The sequence below is a fragment of the Melozone crissalis genome, unplaced genomic scaffold (assembly GCF_028551555.1).
Source record: "Melozone crissalis strain CALT ecotype California unplaced genomic scaffold, PUWL_Pcris_2 ptg000027l_1, whole genome shotgun sequence".
Lineage (NCBI taxonomy): Eukaryota > Metazoa > Chordata > Aves > Passeriformes > Passerellidae > Melozone > Melozone crissalis.
In genome coordinates, this window is record NW_026535805.1 from 41,092,282 (window position 1) to 41,112,844 (window position 20,563).

At 37.3% G+C, this 20,563-nt stretch overlaps 1 protein-coding gene across 1 annotated transcript in view; it reads left to right on the top strand.

Moving 5' to 3' along the window:
- MOXD1 (monooxygenase DBH like 1) overlaps positions 1-20,563 on the top strand; it is a 49,825-nt gene that overhangs the window by 24,095 nt on the left and 5,167 nt on the right. The window contains exons 5-10 of the mRNA XM_054280018.1: positions 8,350-8,529; positions 10,819-10,921; positions 13,617-13,783; positions 15,188-15,379; positions 18,036-18,095; positions 19,845-19,987. Coding sequence (XP_054135993.1) covers positions 8,350-8,529; positions 10,819-10,921; positions 13,617-13,783; positions 15,188-15,379; positions 18,036-18,095; positions 19,845-19,987 — 845 coding nt within the window. The remainder of the gene's footprint in view (positions 1-8,349; positions 8,530-10,818; positions 10,922-13,616; positions 13,784-15,187; positions 15,380-18,035; positions 18,096-19,844; positions 19,988-20,563) is intronic.

Sequence of the window (20,563 nt, forward strand, 5' to 3'; positions counted from 1 at the left end):
ATTTTTAGAGGGTTATGAGCAATAGTTCCTGAGTGTTGCTCTGGAGGCTGTCTTGTCAAAATTGGGAGCCTTGTGCTTATTTTATCCCGTTTCCCTTCAAACTGAAGGTGCCAGGATGTGCAAGTTGGTGGCTCCTCTGGGAGCTCAGTATCCGAGCACACAAGGTTTTTCTCACATCCTTTTTGGTAGCCCCTCACAGAAGTCAGAGTGTCACTTTCAGAAAACATGTTTCCTGGTAATGTACTTCTGCATGTGCAAAACAAGAAAGGGACACACTGCCAATTCTCATGTGTTCTGTCTTCAGGCAAAGCTGCACGCTCACTCATAAGCAGGAGGAGAAAAAGTGTAATGTTATTTTAGCTGCATGATCGAGGGAATTGCTTTGCAGTTCTACAATAGAATCAAAACCTCTGCCATTTTGCCCTCAAAGAAATAGACATTGCTGTGCAAGAATGGTGATGCCATGAACAAATGGGAGTACCTTCGCTGACTTTATTATTTATACTGTTCAAATTGTACGTTTCTCTTGAATAATTATAAACTCTTTATTGGTTACCCACTTTGGCCTTAGATATTAGGCCTGATACATATTTGGTTACATAATAATTTATGATGATACTGTTTTCATAAGGAAGGAAGGATGCTCAGGATTAATTGCCAATTAATTCTGCTTGAAGTGTGTCAACTATGCTGAGAGACTATGGTCATCCTTTAGACCACAACCACTGCCAGTGGCTCTGCTGCTTAGGAGTACAATGAGTGTACTGCCAGGATGCTTAACCAAAAGAAACATGTTTTTGCTTGACCTGAGCTTTTTATGAGATTTCTCCTCAGGGTTATACTTCTTAACTATTAGTAAATGCATTATCTTAAATCTTCAGGCGTACGTCAGGCAGAAACAATGTTTTATTGGTATTTCTTTGAGCTAAACTTCTTTTGGATTTAGTCTAAATTACTGTAAGTCTTTAAAGTCTGAAACTCTTTATGAGTGGCAGAGTTCCAGGTAATTAATTAGGAATAAAAATTTAAGAATGAGCATGATAACAGAGAGAACAAGAAACCATCTCTAACTTTTGTTTTTAAATGTTTGGGCTTATTGTTTATTATGTGTTTTGATTCCTCTTTCTTAATTAAAATATTTAAGTTGTTCTGCAGAAATTCTGGATAGACAGTGCAATTATTAGTAGGATTATATGGGGATAGAAAGATTTATGTAAATTTAGATATATAGCCTTCTCTCCAAGCTAAAAGCACAGCAACCCTTAAGTTTTACCTGAAAGTATATATTTTTTTTCCAATAAAAATTCTAAAGCTTAAAACAGAGGTATGGTAATAACTTCTTAATGCTGTATAGAAACAAAACCTAAATAAGAACCTTCATTGAACCACACAGTCACAGAGTAAACAAACCCTTTTTTTACGCCAAGAGCAGGAAATATCTGTGTTTTGAATTAGATTTTCCATTCACGTGGTAAAGATCTTTCCTCCTCAGTTTTATTAGAATTCTTATTCTACATTTAAAAGAGGGCCCAAAACCAGGTAAACACAAGTGCCAACAATGCAGCTTCAATCAATCAATCAAATTACATTGTTATTTCAAATTAAAATTATTATTTGAATCTCACTTTAAGGGGGAAAACCCCTCCACACATATTAAGTACAAATCACACAAATTTCAATGCCTTAGATTGCATAGAACTTTCAGTCTGGAAAGCTTCCATACTCCAAGGAAACCTTATCTAATCACATTATGAGATTAGGGCTGGGGATGGTTTCTGTTGCCTGGGCCTTTTTCTTGTCTACATCTCTGTTTTTATTCAAATACAAAAATCTAGAGCTGTCACTAAATGCTCAGGTTAGATTTCTCTCCAGCTTGAAGGTATGAAAAATGTGTATGAGAATAATTTGGTTTAACATTTTTACGTTTGAAAGACAATTTAAGCAGTTGTACCTCCCTGTTGTACCTCAGAAGTAATCATCCCTGATGACCATGAGGGAACCAGAAGCAGTGGCTTTGCTCTATTTCCTGCAATTAACTCACCAAAACATACACCTTTCTAAGTGGCCCAGTATAAACTCAGAAGCCCTTGGAACAGAGAATGATTTAAATAAATTTGTTAGAGGTGGTGACTGAATTTAGGGTCTGGGTTTTACAGTGAGGAAAACAGAATGAGCACTAAGCTGTGTTATGTGCAAATGATCTCAGGAAAGATTACAGCAGCTAGTCCACACTAGACTGCAGCCAGCTGAGGGCTGCAAGTGTCTCTTTCAGCCCAAACTATTCTGTGGCATTAATTTAATGCTTTCTGACAGATGGGGTAGGGTGGAGGCATGGGGAGGGTGGTCCCTGCCTGACCCCAGAATGCCTTAACTCTGTGCTGAAAGTCTGCACCGTAATTGTGTCCCAGATGTGGCTCTGGTGTAGGCAGGCTCTCCTGGTAACGTGAGATAGCTGTTCAGTTGTTGGTGCTAAAATCCTGCTCCACCCTGCAGTCATGGACTTCAACATCTACCCCAGCCCAGAGGCGTGTTTCCAGCTCTTGTTCTAGCTCAGCACACCTCTGGGTTTTGTGCAAGAAGCAGTGTTAGGCAACAAACGTCTGGTGGTTTTCTTTCAGAATATTTATAGGAAAATAAAGCCATACTACTGACAGTTTTTTTCTGGAATATATAGAAATTTTTTTCTGAAAAAGGCCTAACTTTATAAAGCCAAATATTTTAAGTATTTGCTTTTCTGAAGAAAATCTAAAACCCTAAAGGTGATGTTTTAGATAAATATTTGATAATTTCACAATTACACTTTTAAAAACTCAGGAAAAATCTTGATGAATTCTAACAAGAAGAAATCATGTTGCTCTTTGAAAAATTTTTCCAAGTCAGATAATTTTTTATTATATATGCTTGGTACACATTTTCAAAAGTACAAAGACCAAAGTAATCAGTAAGCATGTAATAGTTCTTCCTGATGAGGAGTACAGGAAGCAGAGACCCTATGACTTGGTCTTTAGCGAAAATTTTCAAGTGAACTCAGCCAGTACTCAGTACTCACAGCCATCACTTTTTGCTCTGAGTTAATCAGAGACATGGCAAGTTCATATAAATGAATTAACCAACCACAGACTGGAAATTCTCCTAGATGTAGCAGTGCTAGCATAAAAATCAAATTTTTACTCTCCATTTTGAGACCAAAGAATTACATTTTCTTCCCTGTGTCACCACTACATGAGGTGTTGTGTAAGGCCTTATTCAGAATCATTTACATGGCAATATATCATACCATCATGTCTTTAAAATGTAAGATTGATTTGGAATTACCTGTTTGAGCCAGAAAAAAAAATCATTTATTTGTCTGACATTTTAGTGTAGTAACATTGATGCAAGCAGATCAGAAACCTGCTGCTATTTCCATATATAAAAATAAAGTCAGGTTTTTGTTTTCTGACATTTGGTGGGCTGTATTTTCTAAAAGGGGACACTAAGGTGTGACTATGGATATATTTGAATAACTTTCATCATTTGCACAAGCAGGCATAAAGACAAATCATGTTTATTACCGTCAAAGAAATCAGAGCAAATAAAAAGGTAGGAAAACAGGAATAAGCAAGAAAGACTTTCAGATTTCTGGAGATGTTTTTAACTTGTAGGAAATTTAACTTCTTGGACCACTTGAACTGTTTGCATTTTCCTCCTGTTTAATACATCACACATTAGTATCTTGACCCTGCTTATCATCAGCTTGAGATGCAAAGCACTGTTATATTAAAATTTTGGCTTCTTTTATAAGGAAAAAAAAAAACCTAAACATATGACAGTGTTCAAACTGTGCATTAGATAAAGTGATAATAGGAAACAAAGAAGAGAGGAAGAAAAATTGAGGATGAGAAGATATAAATATTTTCTTTGTTCATGTGATGTCAGCCTGTTGAAATGAGAGGTGAACAGCACACATATCATCTGGCTTAACAGTAGAAAAACTAGATTTTTTTTTTTTATTTTTTATTTTTTGAAAGTCAGCATTTTCACAAGTCCTAAGAGATTCAGGACCATGAAGGGAGCTCTCTAAAACCTCTCAGCCTGCCTGATGAGTACAAACCAATCACTATGACCATAACCCATACTTTTGATTGCAGAAGACAGTACCTTCACTTACATTTGAATGTGAAATATTTTAAATACCTCCTTCCTTGGCAGCCCTGATTTGAAGTACTGGTGGTTTATAGTGCGTCTATTATTTTTTACCTCTGTTAGTGGAAGTGTGGTTCATGTATGTCAGTTGCTCAGTTTGAAAGACTTTTTGGCCAAGCTTTCAAGAAGGGTGGAGAAAAAGAAGCAAAAAGCAAACGATCATGAATAATAAATCATGATCTTCTTCCTGTAGGTTTCATGTAAAACAGGAGAGGCTGTGCCTTGTTGCATGCACTTACATTTTTGCAATCCCAAACACTTTGGGCAATTTGATGTAGAGTGGATGTAGGGCTTTTGTTCTCCATGCCTCTGGCAGATAGGAAATGTCAAGCAGAAAATGCACTTTGCCTGCAGGGGAAGAAGTCACTGAGGTGCCCAGTGGTGCAGTATCTCTGCAGGCTTATTCACAACAAGGCAAAGAGATGAACCCTGACAGCTGGGTCTTCCCTGCATGTCAGCAACAGTGAAAATTCCACAGATGGTCCTCAAAGAATGAGGTAAATTGGGGAAGATAGGTAGTTATATTCATATTCCATTTTAGTATCTATATTCCATTTTTAGTCGCCTTTCAGTTTCTTTCTTTACTTCTTTGGCTAACAAGAGATTGGTAGGAAGTGGCAAGGACAGAGGAAGGAAATATATTTCAAAGTCACAGGTTTCTTCATAATTAATGAAAATGAAAGGTGGATTCCCATTTTCACTACATCCCATCTAAATTACTCAATTATTGCTTATCTTATTGCTTGGCTCCAGGTGTCATTTTAGAGTCCCCTTGTAGTAAGAGAGCAAACAAGGCTGTGTATAATATTGATGTGTCCAAATAAAAATTAGCTGTTGACTTACATCTGCAGAGTTTACTGAATATTATGTACCATGCCTGTTTTTATCAATTTTTGTGTGTGTATTTCACTCCTGAAGTGGCCCTAGTGTGCCACTTCGAATAATTTTCTTTCCATAAGTATCCTGAAAGTTGCACAAATTTACAAAACAGTCCTGGTGACTCTTCAGGGCTGGTCCTCTATCATTGTGACGGGAGACCAGGAGAAGTAGAGCTCTGAAAATTGTGTTATCATTCATTGAGGCTATGAGTACTCTGGTAAACAAGCCACCTTGATCTCGAGACTTAATTATAGGTAACTACTTTAGCAACTAATTTTACATCTAGAACTACTTATGTGCACTTCTGAATGCATTAACGATTTCCTGAATTTGGCCCCTTATTTGAGAAACTCAGTTGTTGTTCATCATTACTTGTAAGGCTGGTCAGAAAACAATATTTTGTTTATTTGAGAAAAAAAAAAAGAGGTTTAGAAATTTCTTTTTGGCTTAGAACAAAGTAATCTGTACAGATGTACTTTGTGGAAAGTCAGAGAGGAAGTATGAGGCAACCTAAATAACCAATCTATTCTATAAGCTAAAATCACCAATAGCTGAGTAAATAGGGCAAAACTCAGCTGGGATGTAGAATGGCATATTTAAACCCCTGCTCCAGTTAAACACTACAATAGAATATGGGACTGTATTTTTTAATTTTCTTTTCTGCTGAAGTTATCCTAGTATGTAAATACAGTTAGTTATTTTTCAGATCAGAGAAGTGTCTAAGGGCTCTGGCCCTCTACCTTCTCTTGTTTCATTTAGCAGTAATGCTGTGAGCCTTTAAAATACTCATTAAAATACTTCCATGCATTTTGGAACAATGCGGGATTAATGAGATTTTCCTAAAATTTATTTTCTTTCTTTCTTTCTTTCTTTCTTTCTTTCTTTCTTTCTTTCTTTCTTTCTTTCTTTCTTTCTTTCTTTCTTTCTTTCTTTCTCTTTCTTTCTTTTTCTTTTCTTTTCTTTTCTTTTCTTTTCTTTTCTTTTCTTTTCTTTTCTATTTAAAAGGGGAAAAAGAAATTTCTCTTTAACCAGATTGTAGTAAAAATATGTGAAAAGCATACCTTCAATGCTGCTCTTCATTATTTATTTCTGCATCTGAAGAATGTAACTTTTCCTACAAGGTACATTGGAAAGATGTGTAAGGATTTGTTCTAGTCTTTTATTTTCTTTTCTTCACTGCAGAAAGCCGAACAAAACTGCTTTTTGAATTGCTGTAATTGTTTAGGTAACTGACACTAAAAACCAATGACAGGATGTGAGTTTCTAATTTTGGTGATGTCCCATTGTTTTGAGGGGAAGCTGGTTTTGAAGTAGTGATTGTAAGCACAGCAGGTGCTGGGATCTTGTAGCAGCAGGCAGAGCTATCACATGTTGGGACAAAAGTTCCCTTTTTTTCTTGGTAGATAGAGGGATAATATTCCCACAACCATTTCTTGACTAACATATACAGTATGCAGAGCTTAAAAAAATCTAGAGATACATTCTGGTATTTAATGTATAAGCTGCCATGTCATGACTGTGTTTGGGTGTGCAGTACTTGGATAAATATGCAGGTGTGTGATGGAAAGAGGGAAGAAGCAACATCAAGCTGGAATGGATTTCTGAATCTTTGTCATTCAGTCTGATATATTGGGGAATACAGTCTTATTTCATGGAAAAACTGACTCATCTTCTTCAAAAATACCTTTTACTTCCACAGTGCAGTAATTCACAAGGGTGGTAATGCTAACTGAGCAGGGTTTACTGAGAACAGTACAGATGATCCCCTGTGGAGTAGTTCAGTCTTCCCTCCAGAATAAAACTTTGGTGCATCTGAATCAATTAGCATCCTTCCACTGATTTCTAAGTGCAGTGAAGTGGGTTGTGCTCTTCTTGGGTGGACATGCAGGTGCTCAGCAGCATCTGACCTCTCCAAGAGCCCAACTCCAATGAACTTTGCAGATTCATGTCAGGGAGGGTGGCCTTGATGCACACAGGCTCTGGCTGCTTCCTCCTGCCTTTCCTCTTTTGTAATCAATCTAGTGGTTTGAACAAAATGCAGAGAGAGAAATTGTGTTGACAATATTTTAATAATGTAATAAACTGCTCCTGCTTACCCTGTTCCTGTCCTCCAGTAGCACATGGATGTGCCTGCAAAATGAAATGGATGCAAATTTAGGTTGCATATATATTCTTTTCCTGTTTTAAGTAACCTTCTCTTTCCTAATACTGAAATGCAATACTGCATGGCACCCTGCACCTTAAGAGTTGCATTGCCAAAGCTTTACTTTCCTTGTGAAAATATTAATCTTTATCTTGTTGAACTTGAAGGTAGATATAATAGAATGGAACAAAATCTTTGAAAGGAAAAGCAAGGGAAAAACTCACTTTCATTTTAATACTGTCCTTTATATGCTGATATTTTGTGGAATATGGTCATTCTGAAATGCAAAATAATTATTTTCAGAAGTATTCATCTTTGCCCCAGGGACATCATCTCTGACAGAGATGATTTAACATCACCCATCCAAACAGGGAGTGAACACTTACATGGAAATTAAATAATTTTGGCCTATGCAGAAATTCTGTGGTGTAATTATACTGGGGGCACTGGAGCACCCCTGAGAGCCCTCCAGCTCATCCCTGCCATAAACAGGCTGGAGCACCCAACCTCTCAAGAATGACTTCATGTTAATAAAGTCTTTACAACTGAGAGGATTAAAAAAAATAATTATAATTTCTTGTAAATGTCGAAAAAATTTCAAAGTCCATTTTGAGCTGCTGAGGAATGTGGGGTATACCTGTAGGCTCACCCTTTATATACAGAATTTATGGGCAGCTTTAATTTGAAATAGTACAAAAGAGGCAGAAACAGGGATGAAAACCTCTGAGTAGTTCAGACATCAAGCTGGTTCAGCAGAACACATTTTCAGCTGGTTTATATCCCCCCTCCTGCTGGAATGTGGCTAAACAAGACTGGGCAGGGAGAAAAAAGTGACAGTGCAAGACTAGGATGGGAGAAGAGAGAACAAGTAAGATTGTAACAGAGGTTTTGTCCAGATGCTGAATGTTTTTCATGACCCTCATTGATGCACTTGGGCAAAATGAAAATTTTGGAAACTTCACTCCTTGAGTTTGTAGAGTGCTGGGCTTACATCTCAAGCTAAGTACAATCTAACATCGAGTCTCCTCTTTTAAAATGAAAGTACCATAGAATTTTTAGTCCTGTCTTCATACCTGCATTGAAATAGTCACATTGAGATATGTTTTCTTCTTTTTTTCTTCTTTTAATTTTGCCATTGACAGGTTAAGCCATTGATCCAGAAAGGCCACGAGAACCTGGTGCACCACATCCTCCTGTACCAGTGCAGCAGCAATTTGAATGACAGTGTTCTGGATTATGGGCATGAGTGTTACCACCCCAACATGCCAGACTCTTTTCTTACATGTGAGACAGTCATTTTTGCCTGGGCCATTGGAGGAGAGGTAGGATGAATGTCTGTCTAGCATGGTTCACCAGTGGGGCTTTTTGAGGGTGTGTATCATCAGGAAATGTCTTCCTAGTATATTAGTGATTACTTAATCTGTCTGTTCTTAATGGTATGGGATCACAGTCCCTAAATGCCTCAGCAGTAAGTCCTCAACCTCCTCTTGGCCTTTCAAGTATGCAGTGCAGTGGTCATCCTGAGTGACAACCCAAAAGTAATGAAAAATAGTAGAGAGGGAGTTGATGCCTTAGGGGAGGAAGAGAGCTTTGGAGCACGGAAATCTCTTGCTGTATCAGCTTGTCCCATCTGACATGGAAATACAGTGCCTCCAGCAATGACCAGTATCTGCTACCTGTGGATAATGACAGAAAGAAAAACAGTGTCTGTAGGTGGCTTCATAAAACACACACAGGCACAACTCTCCAAATGAAGTTATACATTAATTTAATTAATTTTGTGCCTCACCAGGACCTGGTTTCAGTGTTGCCCCATTCAGGCATATCATTCTGAAGTTTCTTACCTGTCCAAAGAAACATTTCAGTGTAGGAGAGGTCCTGTGTCAGTGCAGGGCCAGCATAAGGACCACTTTACACATGGCAGTGAGGCATATCTACAGAAAACAGAGGCTGTGATGCCATGCTCACCCCAGGATGTGTTTGCAGCTTATTTCATGTTAATTTAGGCTGCATTAAAGTTAATGCTTTCAGCTGACATAACACAGCATGACTACCAAAAGAATCCTAGCTCTTTACACCCTTGATTCACTGTGTGCCCAAATGATGGTTTGGGCACAGAGAGGGACTGGGGTGATGAAACTTTCTGGAACCTTCGTTTGCCAGCCCGCAGTCCAAAACCATCTGCAAATGCTGCAGTGTGAGGAAGGAAGAATTGTTACATGGACCCATCAAAAGAAGTTTAATCCACTAGGAGCGTTATCCCTGGTGTATGCTTTGTGCATTTTGCCATCAGCTATGCTCTGACCTAGTATTTGTACTTTTAACTGTCTTAATCTAAGTGAAATTAAAAACTCATATAAATAAGTTATCATTTGACAAGCCCTATGGAGGTTTTTGCAAGGATGATGCTGTTGTTAAATCTTTAGAGAGGAATCTGACAGATCTGGGTTACATTCAGGTTTGCCCAAGTACCCATTTCACTAACTAGCTTTAGCTTACCCCTATGTAGAATGAAGATGATAATAAATTTTGCTATGAACTACAATTAATCCATTAATGTCTATCAAGCATCAAAAAGTTGGAATCTCAAATTGCACATTTCAGAAAGTTAGAATGTCAAATTGCGTATTAAAATATTAGCTATAAAATATAAAATGGTGCAGATTAATTCCAATTAAAGTGAATTTGGTAAGTGAGTTCACTTAGGAGATACTGGTATTTTGGGTTGAATCAAGAGTGAGCTTTTGAAGTAAATCTCCCAGTTATCCCCACTTACAAAGCTTTGTTTATCGTCATGAGTGGTTTGAGAATTTGCACAGGCCTCTCTGGGATGAAGTTAAAATAAATGTGCAGGGATGAACCCAGCACCTTTAGCAATAAATGGAACCTGACTGGCGCTTGTCCAGAGGAACATCATTTGGGGCCAGTGGGTCCAGCACAAGCTGTTACACCATGCAGAGCTACTTCTTTATTGGCTTGCTAGTGGAAACATAGCCATAAAAATCACCTTTATTGTTCAAATAATTTTACTTAGAATACAGTTACTTGTGCACAAAAAGCAAGTTAAGTACATGCAACCTCAGTATTCCCTGGAAATTACTGCTTTCAGAAGCTGGGAACATTTGAAATGTTGATTCACTTCTTCATAAGGGTTTTATTGTCAGACTAAGTGCTTGATGATGCAATGTTTGTAAGTTTAAAATGGAATTTTCCTTTTCTGCTCAAACAATAAATACAGAATAAATAATCATAAGATCACAGGATAATGCAGGTTGGAAAGGACCTCAGGAAGTCTCTAATCCAGCCTCCTACTCAAAGCAGGGTCAGAGGTGAAGTTAGACTAGTTTGCCCAGAGCCTTGTCCTCTGGGAAGCATTAGATCTACTATTTTATATTGACATAGTTATTAAGTTTATTAAGTACATAGTAGTACATTTTATCACAATGCCCTCTTCAGAAAGCTGTAAAAGAAGTGATATTTGTAAATTTTATCATTAATATGATGATATCATTGCAAGAAGGAGTCAATGTACCTGCAAAGAGAAATTAACTCTTAACCATGGCAAAAAAGACCTTAACTCTGTATTGATTTCCATGTGTATTGGTTTCCAGGGCTTCACCTACCCTCCTCATGTTGGCTTATCCATCGGCACAGCAGCCGACCCTCTGTTTGTCCTTATGGAGGTGCATTATGACAATCCATCAGAGACAGAAGGTTTGTAGCCCCACAGGCTTTAAAGCATGCCAGACTGGAAAATGTACTACACACAAGTGCTCATCCCTGCACTGCATGGCAAACAGAGCAAATAAAAAGCTGAGGGTTATTTCTGCTCCTGATCAATAGTTCCTGGTTTACAGTGTTTTTCTCACTGCCCTTGAATTTTTTTTTGCTGCATTTTTTTAGATATACATCTACCTGAACAGTGGACAGTTTCTGAAGCAGAAGTATAGACTCAAGTGTCTTGACCATTCACCAGCAAAAACCAGCTTATCTTAAAATATAAGTTTTTAATTTGTAATAGTGTTTTAAAATTGTTCTTCCTGAATTTAATTTATATTTAGAAGAAGTAAAAGGGAGAAACAAAAAATCCCAGGAAAATCAGGGGAACTTTGAAGATGCCTCTGGGAAAGATACTTTTTTGTTCTGAAACAGAAGTTTATTAACTTACTGTACCCAGGAATATTGTGGTGGTTGCTACATATGAACTGAGTAAAATCCAATGCAGGATAGTATACTGGCCTTTCTTTACACCCCCGTGAATAAAATAAAATAAAATTAAAATTAAATCTGCTGTGTGGGCTATGGCACTCTGCCTTACTGTCATTTCCCATCTTCATCTTTTAAATTATTTTTTTTAAATTTAATGTCAGACTCTGTGCTTTCAGGACATGGGATACAATCAACTTAATTTGCATCCTTGATATTGTATGCTTTTTCATCAAATGTTGCATGAAAACCCAAGAAATGACATGCTGCAAAACTGTGTCCCTTTGGTTTGTCCCTTTGATTTGGTTGTGTCCCTAAATCCATCATTTTGTTTTAATTGACTGTTCGTGATAGTGTTGGTTTAGCTGAAGTGGCACATACAAAAAACTGGAAAACTGATAATGTTTTGTTTCCATTTAAGCAATAGGAACAATTGTGCCTTGCTGGGACACTCCCAAAAGACCTGGGAAAATTCAGACAGCGTAGGCAGAGCAGAGTGTTTGTAATCCAGGTCATAGTTTTCCTCCTCCCTGGCAAAATACACCGTGTAAGATTGTGCCAGGAGTGCAAGAGAGCAGACCTGGGTGCTCCATCTGCTTCAGGTGGGACAAATGAGTTCTCCTGACACAGCAGCAAACCTGCCACTGGGTCACCTTCCTTTGTGTGTTTTGGCACCTGCATTTTCTCAGTTTGGTGAAAGGCTGCACTGTTTGCCTCACTTTGTGACCTGGGGTAATGTTTTCCTAAGTGACTCAAATTGGTAGTGGCTTTTGGCTCCCAGTTAGGAGGAGTTGAAACATATTTTAGTTTAATATGGATGGTTTTCACTGTTTCTGGTTTAGTAGTCCTTAACATTCACTTCTCATTTGAAAGGTGGCCTCTTTTGAGATTGTTTATCAGAAACTCTGACATACCAGAGTTTTGCCATACAGCAGAGTGTCTGACATTTAGACATTAACAATGTCTAACAATTTCTGAAGCAGAAATACCAAAAGGAAAAAGTCAAGTTGATGAGGTGGTACAAACTTCTCCAGGAAGGGAGTGAGTAGGGATTCCCAAATGCTAAAGTTGGGATGTTGTGGGACACAATGTATCACCTTAAATATGATTTGTATGTTGCAGAAGGTCTCAAGGCTGATTACAATTCTTAATTGGCTTGCACAGTTCATATCCTTTGTTCCTTAATATTTATATGCACTACTCCATCTTAGGTATTTTAGTGACTGTGTAACAATCCCTGCTCTGTACCTCTGCCATTTGCTTATCTTAAAATAGACTGCCGATATCATATTGATGTAAAATTTGGCTTCAGGCACTGCTATGTCTGCTTTGTTTTTCAGAAGACTAATATAGGTCATTAGGAAGCATCTTACCTTCTCTGAGATATTCAATATGTTTTTTGCATTTTTCATTTTCAAAATTGAAATTGTTTCAGTTATTATTCAAAAATACAAAGAGATTAATAGATGAGCTAACAGAATTTAGTTCCTGTGCACAAACAGATTAATAATTTTTGTCAATATCTTTACAAATAAAAATTACTAAAAGAAGACAAGTATTCTAAGCATTTAGATGAATAAGGCAACATAAATTATTAATAGATGCACAAACAAACACATATGGCTAAACATATGTGGGTGAACAAAATAGATTTGTATTATTTTGACTCTTAAAAACACAGCCTCCAAACAGCAGGCTTTGGTTCTTTAAACCAATTTCTGAAATCAAGATAAGTTCTTGAGTCAGAGCAAAATTAACATACTCTGTAATTCTCTTGTCTAGTTCACTCAAGGTGGGGGTATTGTCTACAAGTCTGGGATTTAGTAAGGCAATTTTCATGTTTAATTGATGCTCTCTTAATTGGAGAGATTGTAAAAAGGATGTATTTTTCATCTCAGGTAGTCTGTAATGTAACAGGCAATCCAAAGCAAAGGGAAAAATATAATTAATGGTAGGACCCAAGATGAAGAAATAGATAAAATTCTCAACTAGAAGACAACATGTGGCTTGAAAATTTTGAAGAGAAAAAACCACTTCCTGCATATGGTTTCACTCATTTCCATGATATTGAGATTGATTCCTTGATTTTCATGTAGAAAACTTATGATATAGCATGAAAAACATGAAACAATATGGTTTGGGTTTTTTTTCTCCCTTAAAAACCTGATTTTTAGCCATGGCTAAGTGTGTTCTTTTGTTGCAGGCTTGATAGATAACTCTGGTTTGAGGCTAATTTATACTCCAGTTTTAAGGAAATACGATGCTGGGGTTATTGAAGCTGGTCTTTGGGTCAGCCTTTTCCACAATATCCCACCAGGCATGCCTGAATTTGTGTCAGAGGGTCACTGCACACTGGAATGTCTGGAAGAGGTATGTCCCTTGCCTGAATCCACTGGTTTTCATTCATGGAAATAATTGGAAGAGTCACTTGAACCTCTTGGAAAATTTGATAGTTACAGTTAAAAGACGTGAGCAAAGGCATCTGGTGGTACATGTTGTCCTCCAAAATGTTGTCTTTTTGAACTGGGTACTTGGCATGCTCACTACTCAGGCTGCTATATTTATTTGAATAATAATGGATGACACAGGGGTTGCAATGTTTTTGTTTTGTGTTCAATATGTAAGCATACACTGCTTTCTGTGGCAAAGCTATTAATAACTTTGGTATTAATAGCTTTCTGGGTATAGCTAGCTCAGAAAAAAAAGTTTAGACTAATTCAGATGTGGGCATGTGCAAAAGGCTTCTAATGATGAAATGAAAGCCTGAAAGGTGTTCTTACACCAGCCACAGAAACTGAAGACCTAAACAGGTTTTGCATTTATTAAGTTCTTGGTTTCATTAAGATAACTTAAATATCTCTGCAGGCAATGGAAGCACTGTCTAAAATCTGTGGTGACTGTATAATGGGAGATTCTCATATACTTTGTCTTCCATAGGGAAAGGTTGAATTAATAACATGGTTTACAATGAAGGCTAAATTAGATACAAAATTTAGTTTTGTTTTTGGTGGTGTTAAATGTTGTGTATTTTCCTGGAATTTTCAGCCTTATAACTCTTGAGTTATCCATTATCATGAGGCTTCTGACCCTAAGGCTGTTCTTGAAAGGTATTGTGATGACAGATTATTTCTACCTTGAGCTCTGAACAATAATTACAGCTGAGCATACTCAACATAAAGTTTAGATCAGTAGATGTCAGCCAGAATGGGAGTGATGCCAGATTTGTGTCAATTTGGAAAAGTTAATTTGCAAATGTTTTTGACCTGGAAAAAAACTTTTAGATTTAAACTTATGGTATTTCCCTACCAGTTCACTTAAAGATGGAAAGTAGAGGATGTCACAACTACAGCCTCTCAATTTGAAGTGCGTCTCTTGGCATCATTCATAACTGCAGAGAAATTCATTTTCACAATAAACATCCACATTCATTAGTGTTGGCCATTAGCACCAAAATAATGTGCAGGTTTTAGTACTATTCCTTTGAAAGTCTTAAAACTATTGAGAATTATTTGCAGTCCAGTTGATTTTCATTTTAACAAATGGGTGTGTTAGGTGTAAAAACATGTTTTGTTTATAAAAAATAATCACAGAAAAACCCTAGCCTTTTTTGTACATAAACCCTGAATTTCACTTAATGTCTTGGTTTTGCTTCAGACTGCATTTTTCAGTAAACTGAGTGAATTCAAAATGCATTAATGAATGTATTTGTAGATGGAATTACATTACAATACTTTTAATTTGGGAACAGTGATGATGTTGGTTTCTCTCGGCCAGGCTCTGGGTGCTGAGAGACCTGCTGGGATTCAAGTGTTTGCAGTGCTTCTCCATGCTCACCTTGCTGGCAGAGCTATCAGGATGCGCCACTTCCACAATGGCGAGGAGCAGAAGCTGCTTGCTTATGACGACGAGTTTGACTTCAACTTCCAGGAGTTTCAGTACCTGAATGAAGAAAGAACCATCTTGCCAGTACGACACTCTTAGTTCTTTTCCTGAAAGTGTTTAAGAGATCATGTGCCTATAATTTTCTCACCTTTAGGATTAAATTTGCCACACAATTTCTTAGCCTAGCATCATAGAATTCTTGGATGTTCTGTTACGTTTTCCACTTATTGCAGAGTCACTCATGCATTAAAGTTTCAGTGTCTCAGGAGTGTCCGCATGAGTCACCACAGAACTGGCTTGGTTCACCAAATCAAGCTATTCCTTGGATATGTTTGATATCCATAATAATTGAACTTTACTATCACAAATGTTTGAACAAAGCAGATTAGAAAATCCCTTGTTTTGGGCTGTACCATCTTCACTCATCCAGAAAGATGAATAATGGAAATGCCTCTGTATGGCTTTACAGAGCTGTGGGACCAAGTAGCATATCTTCAGTATTTGCACCCAGCAAGTATCCAGCCTTACAAACATGTTTAAAACTCAGCCAAGTCTTCTGTTTGTTTCACACTTTTTCTTGTTGGGAGCAAAACTCCATGCCCATGTTCCACCTGATGTTTCACTAGTAAACAAAACCCTTTGAAAGAAGAAATCATACAACTGTATCTACTGTATTCCTGAAAATAATGCAATAGAACTTGTAGAAATATTCCAACTACAGTTATATTATAAAGCAGTAGCTATGCATAGGTATTGCATGAAAGGAGTCTGCATTTTTAGTGTGTCACTCATTTAAAAATTATTCACTCTTCTTTTGTTCCACCCAGTATCTATATTTAAGTTTTAGCATGATGACAGAAATTTTAGTGCTGCAAAGATCGCCTTGGTGCTCCAGATCTGGCCAGGAGAGTAGCTTGTCCTGGTGCATGAGAAAAAGCATGTTTTTAAATTGCCAGTTGCAAAACATCAAAAAATTGAATTTATTTACAATTGGAATCACTAAGGGAGACGGATCTGAAAAGAACGTTGAAATGACTGAACTTCAAGTATGATCAGGAGCCCCATGGTTTAAAATTCAGGGGCTTCTCTTTAAGCCCCTTTCTCTCTTACATCTCTGCTCCCACACTGTGAGGCTTTGATATTTGTACTTTAAAGACAAGAAGCTAAAACGCTAACTTAAAAGTTTAATTTCTACAGCAAAACCTGAATGTTCAAGTGCAGAATTTACTCTTTGAAGTGAAATTGCTCATAGTTTAGGGGCTTCAAAGACAAAGTACCTCCTTCAGGAAAGAAGGTTGAAGGGTTTAGGAAGAGGGCTGGCAGAAGATGACAGGTTTGCAGAGAAAGCCTGTAACATTTTTAGGAAAATTCATGCAATTATAACAGAAGGCCTCTTAAAATTCAAGAACATAAGAGAATAGACAACAGAAAAACTATAAAGAGCATTTGATAGTAACAGCAAAACGACAAAAAAAACCCCAGCTCAAGTAGAAGATGGAATTCTTTCTCTGAAGAGAACCATTTTTTATGCCTTTCATTTTCATCTTATGCAAAACTACCAGTGCAACTTTACATACATCATCTGGTATAATTCAGAGAACAGTTTAATCAATTAACTAATAATATGATTTTTCACGTAAATTCTTGTTATTCTCTCTTTCTATAAGCTCTCCCAAGAGTGTAACCTTCTTTCAGTTTGTGGAGTCCATGTTATTTTTTTTCCTCACATAGTAGCACTCTCTTCTCCATTTGGAAGCAGAAAATCTAGTCTAAGAGAAGGAACAATTTTAGTGAATGTTATCCAGTCTGCAAGATACAAGAGCCAGAGACCTCATTGACAGGAACAGAGTATTCCCACTGGAAGCAGTGACACTGTGCCAGCTCAAGCTACTTCAGAAACCTCTGTCTCTATTTGGCTGACATGAGGCTGATGCACCTTCTTCCATCAGTCTGGAGTACAGACTGTCCTAGCCTTGATCTAGAGAAACAGCCTGTAGGAAAGTAGAAATTTTCAGCCTTTGAAAGGTGATCTGGTTTTTTTAGGGACGTATAATGGTTGATAAGCAAAGATGATGATACGAAAAAAATCCACTTGATTATCACGGTGATTTTCAAATTTGTACTTGATTAGTTTCACAGGGAGGGAAACTATTACCAAACTGTAGATCAGTTTGTCAAGACACCAAAAAGTTAATTGTATGTGCTTGAGAAGGTAAGTATTCAGCCTTTCCCATACATATCTGTCAATGTAGTGAAGTCTTTGCCTGCCACTCCTCTACTCCCAGGCTTGGCGGAGATATAGTTGTTTTTGTGATGTGGAAAGCCTTCTTTTCCTCATTTGCCAAATATTTCTATTGAAGTTGGCAGTGTAAATTAGCCTGGGTAAAGTAGCACTGGATGAGTTTTGCAGCAAGTATCATTTGTTTACATTGTCTACTATATAATTTTCCAGAAAATTGGATGGTAACTGTGTACCTTCATTGTTATTTTAAAAGAAATCCAGACAACACTCTTATTAAGACTCTGTTTAAATCCATGGGGGATCCCTGAGGATCTGGATAATATGAATACTAAGTGCCAAGGCCTTAACATATGGCAATTACCTAATACTTCACTCTTTCAAAAAGTCATATCCACTGCTCTTATATTTATTACTTAGGTGCTTGCTGTCATCTGTGGTTACCTGAAACTGGTGTTGATAAAGTTCAGAGCTGTGAACTTCCTAAATTTTGTATTTCAGGGGGATAATTTAGTCACAGAATGCCACTACAGTACTGTGGACCGAATTCGTATGACATGGGTAAGCAATATTTTGGTGGATCAAAATAAGTACACAGATAAAACTGGGGACTAAAAACTTTTTCATAGAACACTGTTTTAAAAAAGTGAATTTACTTACTAATTCCTGTGTGCACATAACTATTTATTGTCTTTCCTTTCATAGATTCTTAGTTTTTAAGGTCATCTGAGCTATTGTGATCTTAGTCTGATCTTTTGCTTAAGGCATTCATATGCATAGTTTGTAAAAATAAGCACGTCAGCTCATAAAAAATCCTTAGAAGTCAAATTTTTCTGGTATAAGGAGTGCTTTCTTCACAACATGTATTAACATGCAAATTCTGCATACTGCAATGAATTATTTTTATGAACTTGTTACACATTTTTCCCTGGAGTTGTAATTGCCAGTTCTTTTGTATTGATTTTTAGATAAGCTGTGATCAGGAGGTTTTCCAACTATTTAGTTTTGTGCCTAATACAGAATCCAGGCAGAACGAAGGTCCTTGGTTGGGAAGAGGTGTTGGGAACCCACTCTTCCCTGCTGAGGGTGTCCAGCTCTGGTTTGGCACAGTCTCCCAGAAGCAGCTGGATAGGTTAACAGAGGCACTGGCCTTTGCAATGCAGTCACTGGGTTTTGGAGGTGAAGTAAATTTGGTTACTCGGACATGGGCTGGACTGTGCCAGTTGTCTAGGAACACACAGAGTGATGCCAAACCCACTGTGTCTATGGAAGGGATACAGCTGCCTGTGCCAGGGTCTGATGCTGCTTCCTGGGGAGTGGCTGGATCCAGACCTCTGGGAAGTGAGACCTGAGGGCTGTCTGTTTTGCAGGGAAAAGCTGTTCCTGGCATCCAGAGAGAAAAGGGATACTTCTCCCTGAGTAATGGATTGCATGTAGGCGCATGCAGTAGTTATTTAATGAGAAGCAAAAGAGCAAGAATGAAGGCTTTTGAGTTTTTTCCTGTTTTCCTGTATGGTGACCACTAACTAACTAACTCTTGGCTCATGTGTTTGTTTTCTCCATTCCTATTCCTGTGGTTCCATGAGACTTGTGGAACTGTTCCCACCCAGGATATAGGAACATGCAGTTTATAATCTTGTCCATGTTTACCAAGATTAATTTTAAGTTGGTTGTTTGCCCCATGGTTCTCAATGGAAGATTGCTTAAGAGTCTGTTTCTTCTGTTAGCTAGAAATATTACTCTAATAACTGATTTTATAATGCTATGCTCATTTTTTCTTGAGTCAACATTATCTGTTAATAGAAATAATTATTTTCCTTCTTGCTTTTTGCTGGCATATGTACTTACAACCTAAGTTCATAGGTTGTAAGGAATATGAATCTTCTATCCCAGCCTCTGTTTTACTAGGCAAAGCTCAATTAATTTCTTATTAAACATATTAATTGTCCTACAAGAATTTTTTCCTTATCTGTTCCACTTTTCTGAAACGTGGTAAATGTAAAGCACCTCAGGGGCAACTGAAAGCAAACCTGAACTTCTCAGATAGTACACTTCAATATAATATGGGCCTTATTTTATTCACAGGTGTTTTTTCTGATGTCTTTTAACTTAGAAGCTATTGCTTGACCTTCCAGAGTATTTTGTAATTAATTATGTAATAGTCTCTTGCTACTTGATAACCTCATGTATGAGATAAACTTGTCAAATTTGGCCTTCTGACACACCTTTCATTAGCATCTGAATGCTAATCAGTGGTTTAATCTGTGGGATTCCAGTGCTACCCTGATTAACGAAAAATCCCATTTTCAGGGTGGTCTGAGCACCAGGAATGAAATGTGCCTGTCATACCTGCTCTATTACCCAAGAATCAACCTTACCCGCTGTGCGAGTATTCCTGATATAATGGAACAGCTCCAGTTCATCGGTGTTAAGGAAATCTATCGACCAGTCAGGTATGTAAAATCTTTATGAATATGTGCAGCACCTCTCTTTCTGTCTGTGGGATTCTTGGATCATTTTTTATACAACTTTTCTTTCTTTCTGGTAGAAAGAAAAGAAACATATTCACTGTGCCACTTTTTTTGGTCAATATGCTGTGCTGCCATTTTTCCTGCCAAATTATTTTGCATCTTTTTTTCTTCTGATAGAAAAGCGGTTTCTTCTTTTAAGGAAATAATACTGTTTACATTGTTTTGTTTTGGTTTTATTTACCACATACATATCAATGTTTTAAATCTATCCATTTATTAAAACATGTCAATGTCTCATATATAGAGAAGTAATCTTGAAAAAGAGTTTGTGAGCTGGTTATTGAATTTCCCTGGGTAGTTTTGTGGACAGGAATTCTGAAGACAAAAATATGTTCCTTATAGTGCTTAAAATTAAAGCATCTCAACAGGAGGTTTTAAACAGTGAGAAGAGTCAAAATTGGAATGTTCCCAAATGAATGAAATGCAGAAAAATAATCAAACAATAAAAGGTTGAATGAACATTTTGTGGTGAAAGGTGAATTACATTTGTATTTTTAG